Source organism: Colias croceus, chromosome 4 (genome assembly GCF_905220415.1).
Source record: "Colias croceus chromosome 4, ilColCroc2.1".
Classification (NCBI taxonomy): Eukaryota; Metazoa; Arthropoda; class Insecta; order Lepidoptera; family Pieridae; genus Colias; species Colias croceus.
The window spans coordinates 8,449,997-8,467,630 of record NC_059540.1 but is presented as its reverse complement, the minus strand read 5'-3'; the positions used below and the strand labels follow the sequence as shown (position 1 = coordinate 8,467,630).

Sequence of the window (17,634 nt, the reverse complement as noted above, 5' to 3'; positions counted from 1 at the left end):
TGGCGTGAATTATATATTTACTATATTACTATAATTCATTTTATGGCCAATATGCAAAATATTGTTTGGTTTTATAAAGCAGTGCACAAAATAAATCATTAGCAATATAGTTCCAACCTTTTGTATTTATCATAGATGCTTTATGTGTATAAACAATATGTTATGACATTAATTAAGCTATAAGTTAGACCTACCACAACCGCAGTATTTATAGAATATGGTATTTATGGAAGTGCTATGTAATAAACAATATTTTCTATGTTATGCATGGATATTTTTGTTATTAGTCAAATATCATATTTTTGGTAAGATATTGATGTGTGAAATTGAAATTATGTTGAAAGCATCAAACCATTAATTGCAGGGTCTTCTCACAGTGATAAGGAAGTGGACGCTTTAACTCCTGAGAAGTCTGCTGCTATGCGAGGCTCGGCTGCAGTACCTGGTAGTGCACTTGTGCCACCTAGTGGGGCAACCCCAACTATAGCAATGCCTGAAAGGAAAAGAAAGCGAAAAGGTGATATTTGTTTACTTACTTCACTGTAAAAACCAGGTCACGTTACAGATAATAGTTATGGCACTGACTAATTTGAGAGTATTATGTTTTCATGCAATGTTTTCTGTTCACTACAGTTCATTTCATTATTGAGGGATTCTTTTCACAGAAATTTGTATTACGCTTTGGTTCTCATTGTGAAGAATTGGAATAGGTTATTTCAATTTTTTCAATTATTATCTTAATATGGCAAAAGTTATCAAAAAAATGATCAGATTTTCTAAATATGTAATTATTTCTGTTGCATGCAGTCAACCCATTGAAAATATGCTTGTTTAGTAATACACTTTTCGATTTAAATGATTAGAGTAAGAATTGTATATTGTGTAGAAGCAATTATAATTATAGGTATATTAAAATGAAACTAGTACCTCAATAAGTAATTCTATAATCTACATTGAGTAACGTTTATGATTTATGCGGTCCCAAATTTATTCTGACAACTGACAGTTTAAGTAGTAAAATAAGGGAGTCATTATTTTATTACTAGCGGTCCGCCCCGGCTTCGCCCGTGGTACATATTTTGCAATAAAAGGTGGCTTATGTTCTTTCTCAGGGTCTAAAGATTGTCTGTGCCAAATTTCGTCAAAATTGGTTGAGAGGTTTAAGCAGGAAAGCGTAACAGACAGATAGACAGAGTTACTTTCGCATTTATAATATTAGTAGGATGAAGTCTTGAGCATTGTGTCATTAATTCTTACATTTTTTTCTCATCTAATCTAATTTAATGTTAATTTCAGGAGAAGAAGGCGTCGGTGGTGGCGGTGGGGGAGGAGGGAAGCAAAGGCATAACTCTTCCGACAAAAACATTAGAGAATATTTCTCGAAACACCCATCGTCCAGTCCTGTACGGCTTACCGGAGCAAAGTCACCATCACCCCAAGGCGCTAATTATCCTATGGTGATTATACTCATTATTCATTTTAGATAATGTATGGACGTTATGTGTTGTTTTACACAACAGCTCATTATTAATAGGAGACTTTTAGAGTATGTACATTTAAAATATAATTGAAATTGATTTAATGCAACAGGTTTTCTTGATGCACCCAAAGCAAAAGTTAGAACAATTTAACTTAGCGTACATTATGATTTTGAATAATCATCTGATGTAAGAGTGTTATAAAAGTGGACTGTGTTATGTCATGTATTTTGGTCTTTTAAGGAAGAAAAAATATCATTACCGATTATTGTCAATCATCCATCACTTATTTTATTTAAAAATATCTGTTTACTATCAATAGTAAATAATAATTATTTTGCGGAATCAAATAAAAGTTAGATTGTGGGATGTGGTAATATATAATTGGAACTTGATTTGATAAGGAAAGATGTGAAGGATGAAATTGGAATGTATGTTTTAATTTATAAAAAGGAACATTTTAGTTTTAATAATTTGGTCAATATTTATTTTCAATATAATATTTTGAGGATTTATCTCTTAATAAATAACGTTTCCTTTGCATACCACAGTACCCACCGTCACCATCTTCAATATTGCCTTCGGGGGCTGATTTTTTACGTTCCGCCTCGCAACAGCGACCTCATACATCTGTTAAGCAGGTACATGATTATTTGTGCCTGTTCATCATGTTGCTACATTTTCATAATTTCTGTTTCACTTTTGTAATATTCATATATTTATTGGCAGGTTCAGACAGAATTAACTTGTCAGAGGATACAAGAGTTAGAAACTCAAGCGTCGTCTGACTTAGAGCTAAGAAATAATAGAATAGAAGAATTAACAAGGAGTAATGAAGAATTAAAGCATCAAGTTCAAGCGCAGAGTAAGGTGAGTCTAAGCACTGACATGAAAACTTATTATAAACAAAATGGCGGCATCCATCAAATACAGTATAAGTTTTTTTGGTAATTTATTATTGAATTGTATTGTCTTCTATAAGGAAACTACCTATTTTATATTCAATACAGAATTATTTCATTATCAAGTAATACATGATTCTTACAACTTTCTAACAGTTGAGTATAATGTGATATTGTGTAACAACACTAATGTGACAAACAACTGTTACTTAAGCTTGACTCTTTTATTCTTATAGTATCAGTTCTATGTTTTCTTAATCAGAAATAATGAAGTTATTTTTTAAATGAACAAAGATATTTATGCCTAAACATGTGATTTTATAAATAGTCTAATAATAAATTTCTATTCTTTTACAGGCGATTGATCAACATAAATCACATATTAATAAATGTATAGACGTTGTAAAAAAGCTTTTAAATGAAAAGAGTACTATTGAAAAGAAGGAGGCTCGACAGAGATGTATGCAAAATAGACTAAGGCTGGGTCAATTTGTGACACAGAGAGTTGGTGCTACTTTCCAGGAGAATTGGACTGATGGTTATGCATTTCAAGAACTAACAAGGTATGCTTTAGGGCAAAATACTTTATACTGACTTCTAACTTCATTTTACTGATCAGTTGGGTTAGTTGGTTCGATTCCCACCCAGGGCAAATATTTGTCTGATGAACATTGAACTTCTGTGTCTATATGTATGTTAATCAGCCAATTGGTTTCCATAACACAAGCGAAAAAGTTAGTATGGGATCAGATTGTGCCGTGTGTGAAAATATGTCCTGATAAAAATATTTATTTATTTTATCTTGTTTTGATATTCAACTTTGTACATATGATTTGATTGGCATCATAATCTATGTGGAATAATCATCATTTAGATAAGTATTAGCAGGTAGGCAGTAATTAGTTCTTTGAATATATTATTATCTAGGCATAGAACTATGTGTATATTGCTATAACATAATTTAAAGATTTATAGATATTGTGTATCTTTGTTTATATTTTGCCTCATTTTAATAAATAAATGATTATCACGATTATGATAATGAACAAAGATGATTTATGTATTGGAACTTGGAAATTGGTAGTAAGGAAGTAATTGAAAGTAGGAATAATTAATCAATTGATTCCATGCTGGTATGTATTGGTAGGATGGATAGGGTGTTGACATCTTTGTAATATGTGCTTCATTTGAGATATACAAAAGAAGTTCTCAAATGAGTATGTAACTAATTACATACAGGTTTTATCATTTGTATGTAAAGTCCCCATTAACCAGCATTTTACAATCAATAGCAAGTACTCGATCGTCAGCTAATTTATATCTATAGACTACTATTATAAACTGTATACTCTATACTCAAACAATGTTACCCCCAACAGGCGGCAAGAGGAGATAACCGCGGAGAAGGAGGAGATCGACAGGCAGAAGAAGATGCTGATAAAGAAGCGGCCGTCGAACAGCGAGGGCGGTGGAGGGCGCGGCAAGCGCACCGCCAGTGTGTCCGCGCCCAGCACGCCGCAGCCGCTGCACAACGGCACCGACCCGCCCACCTTCCTCAAGCCCGACCCGCTGCCGAGCATGACGTGGCAGGAGTACTACGAGGCGGACGAGATACTCAAGGTGACTGACTGTAACACGCGCCCAGCACGCCGCAGCCGCTGCACAACGGCACCGACCCGCCCACCTTCCTCAAGCCCGACCCGCTGCCGAGCATGACGTGGCAGGAGTACTACGAGGCGGACGAGATACTCAAGGTGACTGACTGTAACACGCGCCCAGCACGCCGCAGCCGCTGCACAACGGCACCGACCCGCCCACCTTCCTCAAGCCCGACCCGCTGCCGAGCATGACGTGGCAGGAGTACTACGAGGCGGACGAGATACTCAAGGTGACTGACTGTAACACGCGCTCAGCACGCCGCAGCCGCTGCACAACGGCACCGACCCGCCCACCTTCCTCAAGCCCGACCCGCTGCCGAGCATGACGTGGCAGGAGTACTACGAGGCGGACGAGATACTCAAGGTGACTGACTGTAACACGCGCCCAGCACGCCGCAGCCGCTGCACAACGGCACCGACCCGCCCACCTTCCTCAAGCCCGACCCGCTGCCGAGCATGACGTGGCAGGAGTACTACGAGGCGGACGAGATACTCAAGGTGACTGACTGTAACACGCGCCCAGCACGCCGCAGCCGCTGCACAACGGCACCGACCCGCCCACCTTCCTCAAGCCCGACCCGCTGCCGAGCATGACGTGGCAGGAGTACTACGAGGCGGACGAGATACTCAAGGTGATTGCTGAGTCCTTTAATAATGGGTGTGTGGCGCGCGCTGTACATTTCTTTGTCTGTGTTTGTACACAGTCAAAGTAATATGTCTGCGGTTTGAACCCGACCTACAACTGCATGATGTGGCAGGCATATGACGAGACTACTGAGGTACAGATAATATAAGGAATAATATATGTTTCCATCGGAACATACTCTGTTTATTTTCGTTTAGTCAGAGAAAAGTACATTTTTCCACTGTTGCACAGTCCAGTTTTCATATTTTCTTCCAAATCTAAGCCGGGCTTGCCTGTGACAAAGTTTCAACATGGGTACTTTTCTTGCTATCCGACCATGCAATTTTTCTTCTGCCAAACGTCTTCGAATAGTGCGTGCTGAGATTGCTGAAGGGTTATTTTCCCCGAAATATTCTTTTCTCAGCTCATTGAACCCTTTAAAAGGATTTTTGTTTCGCCATACGGACGATGTTTCGGTCATCTAGAGTAGTTGTTTTTCTGTCTTGGCATACGTGGGACATACACATCACATACACACACATCCGAAGTACATCTGAAGTTGTTTGATTCGTATCAAAATGCCTTATGGCGTGGATCACCATAGTTTTTGAACATTGCAGATGGTCAGCTATCTTTTATTATAACTTCCCTAGTAGATTTATCACAACTTTTATTTTTTTAATAACAAGTAATCACTTTTAATCTTTTGCAACACTTAATGGCGCCAAAATTATACAAACAGTAACCTACAACCACAAATCGAGTCGAGTGTTCTCTATTCCAATTTGAATAAAAGTATAAACTATTTAGCATTCTTAATTACGTGACCAGCCAGTAAATAGGAATACTTTGTTTAGAAGTAGTGTAAACAGTTCGTCTATTAATTTTTAGGCTAATCACGTGTATTAATGAAAACAGTGATTTGTTGGAAAAGTATTTCTATATCGAGAAAAATAAAAATAATTACATGAAATTAGTTATGCATCTTAGTCTGAAAAAATCTTCCCTTTGTATCAGCGTTCTTAATTATATGACCACCACTGTATGTTATGCTTATTTTCGCTCCCTTTAAAAATGTCTTAATGTTTTGTTAAATTTTCAGTTAAGGCAGAGTGCACTAAAGAAAGAGGATGCAGACTTACAATTGGAAATGGAAAAGTTGGAACGCGAAAGAAATCTTCACATTAGAGAACTGAAACGGATACACAATGAAGATCAGAGTCGCTTCTCACAGCATCCAGTGCTCTCTGAAAGGTGAATTTTCTTAATTTTTTACTTAATATAGGGAATATAAATTATCTGGTGAATACTTTGCTAAAAATCCGAATATGTACATGTTGTGACCAATGTTTATAAAATATAGTAACATATTATTTTTTAAACTAAGAACTAATATACGATTTTTATAATAAACCCAAAAAACTATAAATAATGTAAAGATGTGTTTCCTAATGTGCTGAAATTCTTATAAAAACTTCCAAAGTTGTTTTGTTTTATTGACATAATAGTGTTATACTTGTATGACTATCATATTTACTTTGTTTACTTTGAAGTTGTGACCTTAAACTGATTAGTGTAAGGACAGTATGTACTTTATCAATTTATACAAGCATTGTTTTTCATTTTGTAAACAATTAATATGTTATACCATACATCTGTATAAATAATAATCTATAATATAAAAATGAATCGCAAAATGTGTTGGTAAGCGCATAACTCGAGAACGGCTGAACCGATTTCTTTAATTCTTTTTTTATTATATTCCTTGAAGTACGAGGATGGTTCTTATGTAGAGAAAACGTGAATATGTACCACGGGCGAAGCCGGGGTGGACCGCTAGTAATATATATAACTTTGATCTTTGTACCCTAGATTCATATCTATAATGGGTGTATGAAGTTTGAATTTTATGACATAAAAAGTTCAACATTAAATTAAAATACACCAGGAAAATATTTATGTATTTGAGTATCAAGTCAGAAGACAGGTTTTAAACCTTTATTTATGTTTTGTCCATTTGTGGAGAATAACATTAAAAAGGTGATTCTTGGTTTGAATTTGCTTAAACTATAAGTAAAAGTATTTGTTAACATAATTTGAAAAATAAACTACAAACAGTTGACAAGGTATAATTTGTGTTATAATATGTACAAATAATTCGATTCTTCTTATTGGCGGCATTATTATGTTAACCTTATTATAAATCTAATTTGCATGCATAAAACTTGGGTTACCAAAACTTCAATAACATTTGCCAAATTCGTTGGACATGTGCATTGCTGTTGTGGGAACAATTATAGGCTCATAGAAGATGTTCCAGTAGTAGGGAAAGATTTATACTAATGTTTATAGTGATCATTATTAATATGTATCATTTCTTTCAGATATCTTTTACTAATGCTGCTCGGCAAGGGCGGTTTCAGCGAAGTTCACAAGGCGTTTGACCTTCGCGAGCAGCGCTACACCGCGTGCAAAGTGCACCAGCTGAACAAGGACTGGAAGGAGGACAAGAAGGCCAACTATATCAAGTGAGTCCGTATACACACGTGTGGTTTTCATTATTTGTGTATATGTGTGTGTGTGTGTGTTGTGCTAGTGTGTATGCAAATTTTATAACGAGATTGCATTATTTGATGGAATAGGCTAGTAACAGCTTTTATCATATGTTCGTTATTAAATTATGCCTATGAAGTGGATAAGTGATTAGTTCTCGTGGCTCATTCATAAAAAATAATAAACATTTATAAATTAATTGTTTTGACAATAGTTAAGACACAGCAGAAATGCTGTGTAGTCACGAAATACATAGGTGAAAGAAAAAACTATCGGAATATCAATTAACATAGGCCTATTTGTTTAGACTACCATTTTATTAATATTCAATACTAATAATAGTAACCAAAAGTAATTTCAGTCAACCAATTTATTTTTATTTTTATGCGATTGTCTTTAATAAATATTTTGCTCATCAATTGTAATATAGTACATGATGTATTGCTTCATAGTTCTGTGTTGTTTATATTTACAAAAAAACAAAAGAAAGAAATGTGTGACTAACTATATTAATGAAATTCCAGACACGCTCTCCGGGAGTACAACATACACAAGGCGTTGGATCACCCGCGGATCGTCAAGTTATATGATGTGTTCGAAATTGACGGCAACTCCTTTTGTACTGTGCTCGAATACTGCAATGGACATGATCTCGACTTTTATCTTAAGCAGGTAATAATATTATAGCTGTAAAGATGATATGATTATATATTTACGCCCTTTTCGTTAAAGTAAATTCCCATGGGAATGAGATGTTTCTATGCGGTAAAAAGCAGCGAATTTACTCTGTGGCTTCTTAACAATTATCCGACACAAATCATATGATAAAATTATTCCATTATGACGTAAAACACAGACATACAAACAAATTACCTTTTCATTTATAATATTAGTAAGGATAGTATAAATTAATACATTTATGTGCAGCACAAAACCATACCAGAACGCGAGGCGCGCTCCATAGTGATGCAAGTGGTCTCCGCGCTCAAGTACCTCAACGAGATCAAGCCGCCGGTGATACACTACGACCTGAAGCCGGGCAACATCCTGCTGACGGAGGGCAACGTGTGCGGCGAGATCAAGATCACCGACTTTGGCCTGTCCAAGGTGATGGACGAGGAGAACTACAACCCGGACCACGGCATGGATCTCACCAGCCAAGGGGCCGGTACCTATTGGTGAGTGTATACTCTTGCAAATGTATTAATGAACATAAAAAATATTATTGTAGTTCAAGATGTGATCTAGTGTATGGTCATTTAGTTTGTCATTTTGTGTAGTCAGTTTAGCTAAATGCATATTTCTTTGTTTAATTCAGAAATGCAACATTAAAATAATCTATTAAAAATTTCGTTTCTGATATTGGTTTAATTCTTTATATAATGAATAAATAATTAACAAATTATAGTTTTCATGATTTTGTACTATTTCCTTGATGTTATTTGTAAGTACATATTTCAAATCATAGTTTATTATTTCTGTTTCAGGTATCTGCCGCCCGAGTGTTTCGTGGTCGGCAAGAACCCACCAAAGATAAGTAGTAAGGTGGACGTGTGGAGCGTGGGCGTGATCTTCTACCAGTGTCTGTACGGCAAGAAGCCGTTCGGCCACAACCAGAGTCAGGCCACCATACTGGAGGAGAACACCATACTGAAGGCGACCGAGGTGCAGTTCGCTAACAAGCCCTCCGTCAGTAATGAGGCTAAGGTGAGCATTTGCGAAACTTTTCGAAGATGATTCGATACATAGTTATTTTGTGATGTTTAAATTTATTTATTTGTCTCTTTTATTTGCGTGTACAGGCATAGTCTATTACAGCCTTACTTATAAAAACTGACTGATCTGTTGCTTAAACACCTCTCAGTTAAACAACTCTCAACTCCTTAAACAATGATTAAAATAATCTTACTTATAAACCTCTCTCAGCAGTCTCTCAACTAAGTAACGTCAATATATTTTTTTCTAGTAACATTATCGAAATTAAACCCGCTATTCACTAAAAACTTGACTAAAAATGTACTTTTTGACAAATATGAATGGTAGACTTTATTTTGTATGACATTTAACTGCGAATAAACTTTCAAAATATAATTATGTCATTTCTTTGTTATTTAATTTATTATTTAGCAATTGTTGTACAGCTGTGATTTATGTAAAATTATGTTTAATGTTTATCATATTTGTACAGTGAAAAATCAAATAACTGAAAATGAGCATCAATTATTATTAATCCTCCTTGCAAAAAAGCAGGGAAGAACTTATGAAGCAACAACAAGAGTTGCATGAAATTACAATCCAACAGGAAAGGGAGACTCATGAAAAAAGGCTCTAAATACTTACTTTGGAAGAGGAATATTATAAGAAAACAATAATAAATTTACAAATATATGAAAATATTTATTTAATTATAAAAATAAGTTTCAATATGGCTGTGTTGATGTTTTCCCTTGTTTTTCGCATTCATCTTATTATTCTTCTACATTATTAGGGACAGTTGGATTTGTTTATTGATTTTCAATGCCTGTAGGATCTAGAAAGAAACAAAAAAAAAGAATTAAAATATGGATAGGTAGCATTTATGTATTGGCATTATTAAATATACTTTGTTTGCATATGAAAGTATTTTGCGTAAATACCTACCTTGATTTAAAATAGACTCATTAATTATTATTAGTATTGTTAAATTGTGCAAAACTGCACCAGCAATAATCGTGATCTTGATCACGTGGAGGAATCCTCACAACGTTTCATTGAGAATGCGGAATCTTTGCTTCCACACCCCGAAGCAACGCTCGACAGTTATAGTAATTATTCCTCGTTCGCATGTGACTCAGATCGTACAATATGCTTCCCAAAACTACGACCGGAATTCTTCTTCTTTCAGGTCCAGAGAATTCACGCTCTGAATATAAATTTTTTTTTTGACGCCTACGAATTCTAAAATCACGAAGCACCTGCACATCATTCGTAAAATCTTTACTCAAACTATCAATATCCATTTTACCAGAGTTATTTTACTGCGAAGTGAATAAAAACACCACAAAAACACAAATAATATACTCTTGGCAACTACAAAACGTCAAATGTTTGACAATATATCCGCCATGATGTCTCTCAAATAGATTTAAAACAGGGTCGGACGTTTCTTAAATTTTGACATTATTTAACTGTTACTTAAACACCTCTCAACACTGAATTGGGTTTATAAGTGAAAAAAACGTTGATCAACAGCTAAGAGGGGCTCTTAAATTTGAGAGACGTTTATAAGTAAAGCTGATTATGTTTTAAAATATTTTTATCTTTTTTATAGGAACTGACTAACTGAACTGAAATAATTTGATCAAAATAAGCATTTGATCATCATAAATCTTCCTATACTGAGATTTTGCTAAGATTTTCATGTCTGGTAAAATCTTTGTGAAATAAGATTTGGTATTTGCTTCTCTGATCGAATTTTCACTATTCACTGTTGCAAGATTGTGGCCAATTTGAACATATATTGTCTGTTTCTTTTTGTTATATTGTCTGTTTTATTTGGTGCTGAATAAAGTGTGTTTTTTTATTATTATTATAGATTTGTAAACATATTGTGTTATATGTGCAGAGTTTCATCCGCGCGTGCCTGGCGTACCGCAAGGAGGAGCGCATCGACGTGTTCGGGCTGGCGCGGCACGAGTACCTGCAGCCGCCCATGCCGAAGCCGCGCGGCGCGGTGGGCGCGGGCGCGGCGGCGGCGCAGGCGCAGCAGCCCACGTTCTCGGCCGCCATGTTCGCGGGCTCGTCCTCCTAGCCGAGACACCGCCGCCGCAGCGCCAAGCGCCCGCCGCGCCCGCCGCGGTAGGCCGCCCGCGCCCTGGCGGCGCCACACGACACTCGTTTACCGATTCAATTGTTTAACATTATGCTTACTGTTGACTGTATTTATTGAGGTGATAAAATGTGATTCTCCATTTATGAATGGTTTCATCCTTATCACTAGAGAGGATCCACGGGACTATCCCTTGCATATTATATAAGTTATCCCTATTAAAAAGTTAAAATATTTACGACGACTTTTCTTTGTCTCCTTATTTTTAAGTACCTTATAGATATTGTATAGTTATTCTTGTGTATTCGATGTCGAAATGACGAAATGTTATTTGTAAATTAATGTCATCATTTTTCCTAAACGTAGCATAGGTATTATAGGTTATTTCTTGTACATTGCCATTGCAATATTTCTTTTAAACCTTACACAGTCACCCTATACAAATGGGAATGTGTTCAAATAAAAATGTAAATATTAAATCATAAAAATTCAGGTCGTAAAAGTATTGGTAGTTAAAGTTGACTGTTATATTATAATGTAAACCAACAGACCTATGACCATTTTTTAAAAATTGCATTATTACATAACGTATCATTATTTATTGTTGTAAAAATCATAAATACAGTAAAAATATGTAAAGCTTAAGTAAGCGCCTGATTTCTGGGTGATTAAAAATAATTTATTGTTTAGATCCCACAACAGACAAATAATAAAAAAACAAAAAAAAAATGCAATCGATAACTGATGTAAGTACCTATATATAAAAATATAAATATTAAGATAATATCACATTTTTTATTGTCCTGGTGCTCCTGATTAAGAAATTATATTCATTGTGTGAATTAAATAGACGGACTGACTTTAAATTTAAAAGTTCAAATATACCTTTGAAGACTTTCAAGTGAAGAATGATATGAAAAATAGATTAGATGACTTCTTGAAAATCACTTAATTAGAAATAAAACCAAACATGGCTTGAAATTTGCATCTCTCCCTGACTTATAGAATGCACAATATTGTTTCTTATTGAGAACCTTTAAGGACAAAACGGAATTTACTCCAGTATGAGATAATGAATTAGTTCTACTAATTAGTCAAAAATAAACCCAGCCATGGGCGTAACCTAAATAACTTGTTAGTCGTATGCATAATGAAGTGATGTTAGTGTTATGCTAATTTTCATTCAGATTTAGAATATATGATGTAATAGCAATTTCTTTGAGTCTAATGAAGGATTCGATTAAAAGCATATCTACGGAATTGAAACTTGAAAACTTTATAATCACATTCCATTCACAAATATCTTAAAATATGATTACTACTTTCCCTTATAAAAATGTTCAATTATAATATATTATGTATCTGTTTTTCTTTTTTTTTAATTTAAAGAACATTAATTAATATTTATCTGAAAATATACAACAAAAAAAAATGTTTTTATAAAAATAAAAAGTTCCTTCGAGCCGGATTTGAACCAGCGACCTATGGATAGCCATGTTTATTACTCTACAGTCCACCGCTCTACCAACTGAGCTATCGAAGGTATGATATTTGTTCAGAAATTAAACATGTGTAAACAGAAACAAAGTAAAACGCTCATTATACATTATCATTAATTATCAGAATATAAACGTGTTTTCACTGTATTTTGATTATGTAATTTGCTAGGTTGTTGTGCTTATAGTATAATTATAAAAATATGTGGTTTATTCAACAATAACAGTTCATAACTTAATATGTATCCCTGCTAGTGATAGTCTGTCTGTCTGTCTGTTACACCTCTCAACCGATTTTGTAAAAATTTGGCACAGGTATTCTTTAGACTCTAAAAAAGAACAAGCTACCTTTTATTGCGAGATATGTAGGTACCACGGGCAAAGTCAGGGCGGACCGCTTCTAAAATATAAATTTAAACAACATTGAACTTGAGTCTAATATAACAGAACCGTAATAAATGACCGTGAATAAATATAACAGAATTTAATTTTAATACCTCGCTATTTTGATCCTGCCAGTAGGTGTTATGATGAAAAATAATTAATAAAATAGAATTTTAATTCATCACGATTATCGGGTTAGTTTAATTCGTTGCGCATTATATATATATATATAAATAAAAAATATAAGTTAAAACAAAAAATAAAATTGGTACATAAACTATTCATTTAATTTGTGTGGGGTAAAAAAATACAACTTTTCTTCTTTTTAATAAATCTATATTATTCGAGAAGACATCAGTAAGATACACATTACACAATAATTCCAGATTCCTTCATACATTAATTATTATTTATTTTGTTTCATCTCAAAACAGTTTAGAGTTTAGGTATGCAGTTCGTCGAAAAATCCCGGATGGCAATGGATGGATATAAAAATGGTAAATTAATACATAATATGTATACTTACACAAATTATAAACATATTACTTAAACCACAGACTAATAATAATATACTACGTATCTTAAACTAAATTTATTTGCTCGTAAACTAACCGGTTTTGTTAATAAAGTGCAGTGTGTAATTTTTATTCCACGTCAATCCGGGTGAAAAGATAGTACATGAATGAACGAAAAAAGTCGCATGCAAAAGTAAATTACTGAATAAACTTTGGAATGGTTGTGAATTGTGATACATTTCTTTTCAACACATTTACGGAAATAAGACATAGACAGTGAGAAATATTTTTAAAAGAAACATTTCCCAAACGCGGTCAAATATCGGGAAATTGGAATGAATGCGGAAGACAAAACTATTCCTATACAAAGCTGTAAGCTAAGGCTGTAAGCTTTACAATAAAACAAATTGTCAGACGTCATGGCCTAGTTACTTTCTTACTTTCACATGTGTAGTCTTAGTGTGTAGTATTTTTTTTTATGTTTAGATGTGTGAGGCAATGATGACCATTAATGGAATCTGTAGCCGTTGAAACAGTATAGTTTTCGATAGGTATTCCGTACGTACCGTACCTTAGGTATACATACTTTAAAATTATGAGATTTTTTGTAATAGACACTCATTGTTTGTTTGCTTTTGTGCTGAGGCGATAGCAGTTAGTTAATAAGAAAAGCTAAGGAGAAAAGTATGAAAGTACCTTTTTTGCAGATTACAATTATTATTTTGATAAAGTTCTAAAAATAGCCTCGTGGATATCGAGATATTCTTTTATTATCTGGATGAATCAATTATGGATATGTGTCAGATCGATCCTGTTCGTCGGAGGGGATAATTTGCGAGCTGGCAAGCTTTGATGTTCAGCGTCCTTGTGGCTGGCGAAGCGTGTGCCTTCCCTGCCGCTACCCGCCGCTCGGCGGATCACGCGCTCTGAACTTGACCTTTATTTGCTCCACATAATGTTTAACTATACTAATGATGATTTTTATAGTAGGTAATGAAGGAGTTTGGTATTTTATCATATTATTTTAGAATCTTTTTCAGTAAAATAAACAAGGCCCACAAAGACCGAACACGCGTTTCAATGGCAGTAATTTAACAGTGATCGAGTGATCAAGAAACTGATCCGATTAATATTTTTACGATTTACTTGTTATCATCCAACAATGTTCAGCTAAAATATCTGTTAGGTAATATTTAGTTTTCATTAGGTGTGAATTGTTAGTTTTAAAATTGTTAAGCATAGTGCCCAAGGAAAGTCCTACCACGAAATACAAATTTGAAATTACCTACTGTTAAGTACGTCGTAGACTACTGCAATTTCATATTTCGGAAGTCGGAACAATCTACTAAAAATTTTCTTGGCAGTGTGGATTAATTTAAATATCTTCGTGGTTGGTATCTTTACTTCAAAATTCAAATCTGGCCTCGTCGTGAGCTCTTGTCAGCAGGTGCTTAAATTCGGTTCGGAAATGTGCTGTTTGCGTGTATTTCCACTGTAATTTTGTGGCCTTAACTCCATACAATGTCAATGCCAGTGATATTGATAATTTTAACCTAACTAACTAGTATATAGTTACTATTTTGGAAAATCCGTAAAATTTGTTTATAATTAAATTGTAGGTATTTAGTCTTTAGAGCTTTTTACACGAATAAGATAGGTGCTTTTAAACATAGGTAGGTAACTAGGTACATAATACATATTATATGATAAATTAAAAAATATTTTTGCATTTTTACATGCAAATGCCACAGCATAAATGCAAGTCTAAATTATAATGAGATAATAATAGGGAACTGGATTCTATGAGAAGAATAATACTAAATCATCTGTAGAATTTGTCATTTCGCTTGATGAGTAGGTAAGACAAGTACGTGATACGATATAGGTATGTGATGAGAACAATAATTATCACATAATGACAAACCAGTAAAATAAACGAAATGAAAAAATATATAATAATACATACACAACACACACTTATAAAAGTGCCTAAAGTAGAACTCCAAAGACTATCAATGCAAATCAAATGCTGCTGCATTAATTTAACCTATGTGGAAAATTTGAGAAGGACGCGACGCTATCAGTATCTTCAATGCTACGCTTACAATAAAGGTGGTGTTTACTGTATAATATCAAGGACGCCCCGGGGTCAGGTGCTAACAACTTACCTGGCTCTAATCGACTGGAATATACTTGAACGATTTCCTGGTACTTGAAATGTTCTTACAATGTTGAATGATATCATTCGGGAAATAGGAATATTTTAATTAAAATTATACGAAGTTTATTTTTGCACAAAATCTTTAAAAAAGTCACTCAGTACACAGGAAAGCTATCTCCCGAACCTTCTTTTTATATACCTACTGAAGGACTCTGGGACTCTAGATCTATACAAGTAAAATTTATAATTGAAAGGATAAATTAGGAATATATGTGCGTAAGTTTAAATAAATAAAACATTGTTTGTATTCTCCTTTTCATATTTTCTTTTCTTTACTGACTAGTAGATGATCATCTTCTTGTGTTCGGCCAGAACGGTTAATCATTGTAAAAGTCTACATCAGGAATCCAACCCATTAGGTACCTGCTGCACTAACTGCTCTCACTCGTTAACCACTGCACTGTACCAGAGATGCGCTTGTAAAAACTAAAAAAAAAAATAACTGGGAAGTTATAGGTACTGTCCTAATAAAATATTACGACAATATGAAACTTGTAATTAGTTATTGTACCTATACTGTTGTTTCATAAATTATCTATGACACTTACTGCTATTCTGCAAGGCCTTGCTTCGAACACAATAGCTATTAACATATAAGTAGATTATTGCTACAAGGTTTATTATAAAAAGACACACCATCGCGATAGTATTGTTTTATAAACAAGTAACAACTGTCATATTATAAGCTATGTATTTGTAGTAGTTCTGACCTCTTACTTCATGTAAAATGTGTACACATACGAGTAACGACTGCTCCATTTGGTAGCTACAGGAAATAAGAAGTTCAACAGCATATTATGACATCTGCTCTATCATCAAGAGGAAAATGCTTCGCGAGGCTACTATCCTTCTATATGGACTCGACTAACAATGATTTCCAAAGTAGGTATATCTCTCATACATGGAATTTTTATTGAAAATTTTCAATATTTTCCCAATCAATTATTGAGCATTTCTTTAATGTCAAATTAATGTATCGGTCAATTAAGGAAAGCTGGCATGTTCACAGTACTCACACTTATGCAATTTCACTTACAGTATGTTCAAAAATAAATGCGACTCTAGTTTCATTTTAGACTTGAATTGTAAAATGGGTGCGTTGTAGATAAATATATTATGCAAATATAATTATGAAAGCTCTCATAATTTACCTGTAAAATTATACTTTAATAGTAAATCAATTGATGAAGTTAATTATTTATTCTAATAATAATCAATTGGATAAAAGTATTAATAATCATTCAATTATCAAATAATAATTAAATTTCAGGTCATAAAAACAATACAAATAACACGTGCGCTCACTCCCAACACACGGATGGTTGTTTTGATAATTTCCACCTTGGTGAGAAAAATTGACATTTCTAATGAAAATGAACAAAAAATTAAATGATTTTATTAAATACTGTAAAATAGTCTATAATTCTTCCATTTACTGTATCACAAAATTCTTCATAGATTTTTAGATATTCGTACTACACCAATTACATCACCCTGTATTTATAAACAATTGCAAAATATGACACATACATAGGCCGGGAGATACTGACACAAATTTCGGGTCATTTGTAACAGAATGGCGGTTCTACAGAGGTCTTATTACGCAATGACTAAAAGAAAAATGATGGTCAGAACGCTGGTACCGGTGGACTAGTCGCGTGGGCGTTAGTCGAACTCGTCGTATAAATAGCGAAAGTCAAACGATTTGTAACACAAAAATTTTAGAATTTACCGATAGCCCATAAAAAAGATGTAGTCCACCGGTACCAGCGCAGCGTTCTGACCATCATTTTTCTTTTTGTCATTGCGTACTAAGACCCTTCTAGACCGCCATCCTGTTACAAATGACCCGAAATTTTGTGTCAGTATCTCCCGGCCTAACATGTGCAATGTGTAAATGTGTTGACGTTCCAGCTCTTCTTAATATATCAATAGTTCAATCGAATTTTATGACATTTAGTTATTTTTATTTTACATGTGACGAATGGAAGCCA

At 34.3% G+C, this 17,634-nt stretch overlaps 1 protein-coding gene, 1 long non-coding RNA gene and 1 other non-coding gene across 14 annotated transcripts in view; 1 reads left to right on the top strand and 2 right to left on the bottom strand.

The window, feature by feature from the left end:
* The window catches only part of LOC123690859 (serine/threonine-protein kinase tousled-like 2), a 37,386-nt gene extending 26,124 nt beyond the window's left edge, over window positions 1–11,262 (top strand). For 11 of the 12 annotated variants that reach the window (XM_045634951.1, XM_045634946.1, XM_045634947.1 and 8 more), the window contains 12 exons: window positions 365–517; window positions 1,297–1,457; window positions 2,030–2,119; window positions 2,208–2,348; window positions 2,738–2,943; window positions 3,760–4,000; window positions 5,766–5,917; window positions 7,048–7,191; window positions 7,741–7,888; window positions 8,144–8,394; window positions 8,704–8,923; window positions 10,821–11,262. In XM_045634951.1, the coding sequence (XP_045490907.1) occupies window positions 365–517; window positions 1,297–1,457; window positions 2,030–2,119; window positions 2,208–2,348; window positions 2,738–2,943; window positions 3,760–4,000; window positions 5,766–5,917; window positions 7,048–7,191; window positions 7,741–7,888; window positions 8,144–8,394; window positions 8,704–8,923; window positions 10,821–11,006 (2,093 nt within the window). In that variant the 3' untranslated portion in view covers window positions 11,007–11,262. The remainder of the gene's footprint in view (window positions 1–364; window positions 518–1,296; window positions 1,458–2,029; window positions 2,120–2,207; window positions 2,349–2,737; window positions 2,944–3,759; window positions 4,001–5,765; window positions 5,918–7,047; window positions 7,192–7,740; window positions 7,889–8,143; window positions 8,395–8,703; window positions 8,924–10,820) is intronic. The other variant, XM_045634950.1, reaches the window with a different exon arrangement.
* On the bottom strand, window positions 9,593–10,505 carry LOC123690861. Its single transcript, XR_006751340.1, has 2 exons — window positions 9,857–10,505; window positions 9,593–9,746 (listed from the first exon to the last, which is right to left on the bottom strand). It is a non-coding gene; the product is annotated as an uncharacterized LOC123690861 (long non-coding RNA).
* A 1,216-nt stretch (window positions 11,263–12,478) lies between the features above and the next one.
* On the bottom strand, window positions 12,479–12,567 carry Trnay-gua. Its single transcript is given in 2 exon segments — window positions 12,479–12,514; window positions 12,531–12,567. It is a non-coding gene; the product is annotated as a tRNA-Tyr (tRNA).
* Window positions 12,568–17,634: the final 5,067 nt, after the last annotated feature.